The 6000-nt window shown below is 42.5% G+C and overlaps 1 protein-coding gene across 1 annotated transcript in view; it reads left to right on the top strand.

Annotated features, from left to right (window-relative positions):
• Nucleotides 1-236: 236 nt before the first annotated feature.
• Nucleotides 237-6000, top strand: part of LOC134669517 (adipokinetic hormone/corazonin-related peptide receptor variant I-like) — a 147426-nt gene continuing 141662 nt past the window's right edge. Inside the window, exon 1 of the mRNA XM_063527112.1 lies at nt 237-515. Within this exon, the coding sequence (XP_063383182.1) occupies nt 249-515 (267 nt within the window). The 5' untranslated portion in view covers nt 237-248. The remainder of the gene's footprint in view (nt 516-6000) is intronic.

The raw sequence follows: 6000 nt of genomic DNA, 5'->3' as shown, positions 1-6000 counted from the left end.
TTATTTTTTCAAATGGTAATTCTGCAAAACTATAAAAAAGTGCTGTGATTGATATGTGACGCGCATAAATTGGTTGCTCATTCATACATAATTTTAAAACCAAACCGTAAAACATGTGTTAAATTCTAAAATCTAATCTTCTTTCCAGAAAATGTAAATAAAATAAGTGTTAGCAAATAAGTTGCTGAAAAGTCTAAATAAGTGATAAAACGGGCGTAACATTTGATGCAAAAGCGCAATAGTGCAGTATGTGGAACGATACTTATGAAATAGACTTCTGGGATTACTTCGACGCGACGGAGCCGAGCGAGGCTTCGGCGGCGTCCGTCCCGGCGCCGGACCAGGGCTTCGTGCTGGTGCTGTACAGCGTGCTGCTCGGCACGGGGGCCGTTGGCAACGTGGCCGTGTTCGCTTCGTTGCTGCGCTCTCGACGCCGCAAGTCGCGTGTCAACCTGCTCATGACGCACCTGGCTGTTGCTGACCTTATCGTTATCTGCGTTATTATACCGCTTGAGGTATGTTACTTCTTACATATAGGATTATATGATACTTACATACTTAGTTACAGTATGTTACGCACGGGCGCGGGCGGAAACGTAGCCGTGTTTGTTGTGTTGCTGCGCGCACGGCGCCGCAAATCGCGAGTCAACCTCCTCATGACGCACCTGGCTGTTGCTGACCTTATCGTTATCTGCGTTATTATACCGCTTGAGGTATGTTACTTCTTACATATAGGATTATATGATACTTACATACTTAGTTACAGTATGTTAGACACGGACGCGGGCGGAAACGTGTCCATGTTTGTTGTGTTGCTGCGCGCACGACGCCGCAAGTCGCGTGTCAACCTCCTCATGACGCACCTGGCTGTTGCTGACCTTATCGTTATCTGCGTTATTATACCGCTTGAGGTATGTTACTTCTTACATATAGGATTATATGATACTTACATACTTAGTTACAGTATGTTAGACACGGACGCGGGCGGAAACGTGTCCATGTTTGTTGTGTTGCTGCGCGCACGGCGCCGCAAGTCGCGTGTCAACCTCCTCATGACGCACCTGGCTGTTGCTGACCTTATCGTTATCTGCGTTATTATACCGCTTGAGGTATGTTACTTCTTACAGATAGGATTATATGATACTTACATACTTAGTTACAGTATGTTAGACACGGGCGCGGGCGAAGACGTGGCCGTGTTTGATGCATTGCTGCGCGCACGGCGACGGAAGTCCCGTGTCGCCTCCTTATCGTTATAGTGCGTTATTATATAGCTTGAGGCTATATTATAATATATTATATTATGATAGTTTCAGCGCGCTGCTTGGCACGGTTGCTTTTAGCAATGTGGTCGTATTCTGTTCGCTGCCACGGTCACGGCGACGTAAGTCGTGCGAATACCTCCTTATATCGCACCTTGCTGTTGCGGACCTTATTTTCATCAGTATTATTATACCGCTGACCTGGATAGTCTGGGTCAATCTTTTTAAGTCTAATACTCAGCCAGGAAGTCAATTAAAAATTTATTTCTCCATCATACTTTAAAAAATTTTTTAAAAAAATCTTCTAACAAATAAACGAAAAAATTACCAAGGCCTGCAGTGCCCGTAAACGTAGGACGCTGGTGTCACTTATTCACTAGCTCAGCTCGGATGCTCGGATTCATTTAGTTCTTTACTTCAGCAGTTCAGTTTAAAAACCTTTTCGTTTACTTGCTCATTCGGCTAGAGAGTGACAAGGACGCCATGTTAAACCTTCGATTCATAAATTTATTTATTTGAGTGATTCATATTGAATGAAATATCAAATCCTTCATTCAACACAATATATCCGCGAATGAGAGAAATGAAACCAGTACTTTTGATATAGATGGATCTGTTGAGCTACTGAACTAAACTGAACTAGTGAACTAAAAGAGTGAAGTACTTCACAGCGTACGAAAGATGCATATAATTTTTTTCTTTTTAGTGACACATTTTGCGCATGACTAATTACTATAATATTATGTATACTTGACTTGACTTACTTAGACTTGTAAAAAGCACAAATTAAAATATTTTCATAAGAAAGTAATTTTATTTGTTCTTAGAGTAACTTCAGATAAAACTGTCATCACAATACAAGATAGGCGGAGCTTTCATACTTACCGTTGTCCGTAAGCCCGGTAAGTAAGACGGGATAATGACACGCACCATATAAAAAGGGGCCACTTTAGCTACGAAATGACTTTCTTAATGGTGTGCAAAGGAAACCAACCGTGAGGGACGCTAGCTATCGATTTTTTGGTCTGGACTTCACAATTCAGTACGAACTTTTTGTATTTATTCCTGCAAGATCAGTTTTGAATAGTGCTTGCCAAATTAAAACATTTAGAAGTTTCGCCTAGTACTTCCATTTAGCCTAGTATTAATTGAAAACCGCACATATAGGTATCTTTGAATAGGTGACGCGAGTGAATCACCAGACCGAGATCGAAACCGGTGTAAGATTTGATTGACTTTGGTATGAGTTTCCGACATTCAATTTGGCGTCTACTCGTTTTAGGTACCCACTTGGCTACCGAATCGTTTCAGGCTGTCTAGCATAAGATGCGTTCTCGCACGCGAGTCCATACTTGAAGTCGCGCGCGAGAACGCAATTCATGCTCTAAGAATCTACTAGAATCCTCTAAAACCGAGTATAGAGCAATTATTTCATGCAACCGATCATGCCAAAAATGCGGGGGTGCGTTCAAAGTCACGGACGTCACACAAAGACACTTTCGACTCGAACATTGAGTAAAATTACCGTATGCGTGGCAGAGGGGGTAGCGCGACTATGCTCAGTCTGGTGTTCATGCTAGACCGCCTGATTATCTAAACTTCTAAAGGAAGGTTCAGTATTAGATTGAGAAGCTAATTTATGATTGATTTTCTGGTGAGAACTCTTCAGGAACGCGATTTTTAGATGGTTCTATTTCAAGATGCTGCGTAGGTATTAAATACATGTGAATGTATTTGAATTAGAGATGCACCGGATGTTCGGTTACTATCCGGTATCCGGCCTATCCGGCCATGATTTTAATATCCAGCCGGAAACCGGATAGTAAAATTCCTTGATTTCGGAGTAAACTAATTGGATTTAAGAAACAGTCTTGATCATAATTTATTAGGTTAAAAAAGGTTAAAACATCATGACCAAATGTGTCCGCGCGAACGTTCACTAGGAAACAGGTCAAACCTGTAAAATCGAAATGTAGGTATAGTTCCGCTGGACGAATATTCGTCGGCCGGATACCGGATATTCGGCCCATGGTCAGGCCGAATATCCGGTATCCGGTACCCGGCCAAACAACTATCCGTTGTATCTCTAATGTGAACTATGAGACCCTCATCGAAAATCAATTCTTCTCTCGTGTCGAGACAACAGTGGATGCCCAGAAAGCAGCGGTGCTGACAGCCCTGACCGTCGCGTCCCTCAGGTCAGATTCCGAGCAGGAGTACGGGCACGCGGGGCACGCCAGCAGGTGCGCCATAGTTTGCGGTGCTGTGTTGCAGGTGCAATGAGTCGAATGGCCGCGAAGCAGTCCCCAAACGGCCATGTTTTGTTTACAACGGCCGACCTGGGACCTGAGCCTGTTCAGCGCCTTCCAGATGGGCCATGGTTCCTTGTGGCCGGGTGGTAGTTGTTCTGACACTGGTACATATATGTCTGGTGGCGGGCACCGGCTCCGCCAAAGTGAACAGCGAGCGTCGGAGTGTTCGCCCAGCAGGGGGCTGGTACACCTGACAAAACTTTTGCGGCTTTTAAGGCGGCCAGGCGGTGGGTTATGGCCGTGGAGCGGATGGCGTGGGTCAGTCTGTTGTTTCCGCATTTCGATAGCACATGCCACCTCTCTGCGAATGTCTGGTGGGGCCACACCCGCAAGCGGGTACAACTTGTTGAGCGGGGTCGGCTGTAGGCAACCAGTTATGGTGCGGCAGGTATCGTTGAGTGCGGCGGTTACCAGGCCTGCGTGTGCGGACCGGTGCCAGACTGGACAAGCAAACTCACCGACAGAAAAACATAGTGCCAGTCCAGTGGTGCGCACAGTATGTGCAGTCGCACCCCAACTTGTAGATGTCAGCCTCCGCAGCAGGTTATTACGCGCGCTGACCTTCATACGGGTGTTGGCACAATGGTTCTTAAAAGTCAGTGCCCTATCTAGCGTGATTCCCAGGTACCTTGGTTGGGAGCAATGCTCTATTGCCTCTATCGAAAATCAATATGTTAAACTTTTGCATAAACTTCGCCTGATAGCCTAAAATTCCAAACATACCTCTAATTTTACGTCAACTCAATTTTATTTTTACTTTAACTCGACGAATGGAAAATAACATACTCAAAAATAGACATCAAATATTGATTTAGATATAATAGTGTTATGATTGAAAGACGGATATTTTGTAAATGTTTCAACTCAAAATAGAATTTAACAGCAACACGTGTAACCCCGGGAATACTCGCACCTATTCAAATGAGATAGATACTTACATATGTAGATAGTTTACTCTTTACTTGCACACTTCAGTAAAAGAGCAGCTCAGAAATTAGGTGCCGGGAAAATCTCTCTTGAATAGAAAATACAGACATGATTATTCATGTGTAAAAATATAATTAAGGGGACCGTGAAAGCGTCTAGACTAATCTAGTCAAATAACAAAAGATATATTCTAGCCCATTGATTTGAATTGTTTCAAAATATTTTAATTAACTCGTGGAACAGTGAGTTTGTCTTAAAAGCTGCTTATGATCGAATACCTGGATATGAAAAGAGGACTTTCAATAAGATAATAATATCAAAAGAAAATATCCTCTCTAAAAAGGTATTTTGCCTTGGAATAAAATAATCTTGGATAAAAGTCATATTTTAGCAAAACAAAACATTGTACTTTTTAGTGATGTACCGACTATTGATTTGGCCGACTAGCCGACTAGCCGGCTAATCGGCGCTCGAATGGCCGATTAGTCGGCCGACTAGTCGGCTAGTCGGCCAGATCATTAGTGTCGTATAATTTAAGGTGAAAAACAATAGTTTTGCTTCTTTGGTTGCGCTATTCAACATATTAGCTTGGCTAAAAGGTTGTTCTCTACAGGTTCAAACACCTATCACAAGAATCCTGGTTCGATTTCTGTCTTTCTTTTATTTTGCGATCCTGAGCTGACCGTCAGTACCTACAGCTTGTAAGAGGTATTTCCAAGGCTCTATTTCCCGTACGTAGTCGCTAGTTAAGAACCTATCCCCTGTGGTCAGCGACTTTACGAGCAACGTGCCCTGTTTATAAGTCTCAAAATTTTGCAATAGCATTAACAGTTCCCCATGGCTCCACCATTAAAAAAAAAAAACAAAAACTGAATAGTAATAAAATCATTTAACTATAGAACTTGGCCATGAAATTACACGAGAATCAGTTGAGATCGACCTGTAGAGGAAAACCAGCCCACCAACATACGATAACGATCAAACGGTCAATTATATGAACAAAAGTTTCGTCTGCACCCTGAATAGGTATTTTGGTAAAATAGACATAAAACATATGGCAAATATTGACTATTGATTTCTTTTTTTTTCTCTTTTCTTTCACTAATAAAGTGCCGACTAATCGGCCATTTTTGCCGACTAATCGCCGACTATAAATGTGGCCGGATAGTCGGCTTTCCCGACTAGTCGGTACATCCCTAGTACTTTTTACCTCAGCCGGTGAATATCAATATCACTACACCTCATAAAACAAAGTGTTTGTATGTTCGCGATAAACTGAAAAACTACTGAACGGATTTTCATGCGGTTTTCACCTATCAATAGAGATTCTTGAAGAAAGTTTAGGTGTCAACCCGTGCGAATCCGGGCGGGTCGCTAGTTATACATATAGACGTATAGCTTCTGATTTCTTAACAGAACCGTGGTTTAAGTGTAGTTATGAAAATATCAGCAGTCATTTAACGACTACAGTTTATAATTATGTGCTGCTTTTAATTAAG

The sequence above is a fragment of the Cydia fagiglandana genome, chromosome 12 (genome assembly GCF_963556715.1).
Source record: "Cydia fagiglandana chromosome 12, ilCydFagi1.1, whole genome shotgun sequence".
NCBI classification, from domain to species: domain Eukaryota; kingdom Metazoa; phylum Arthropoda; class Insecta; order Lepidoptera; family Tortricidae; genus Cydia; species Cydia fagiglandana.
The sequence above is the reverse complement of the archived record's forward strand: the minus strand, read 5'-3'. Positions and strand labels throughout refer to the sequence as shown.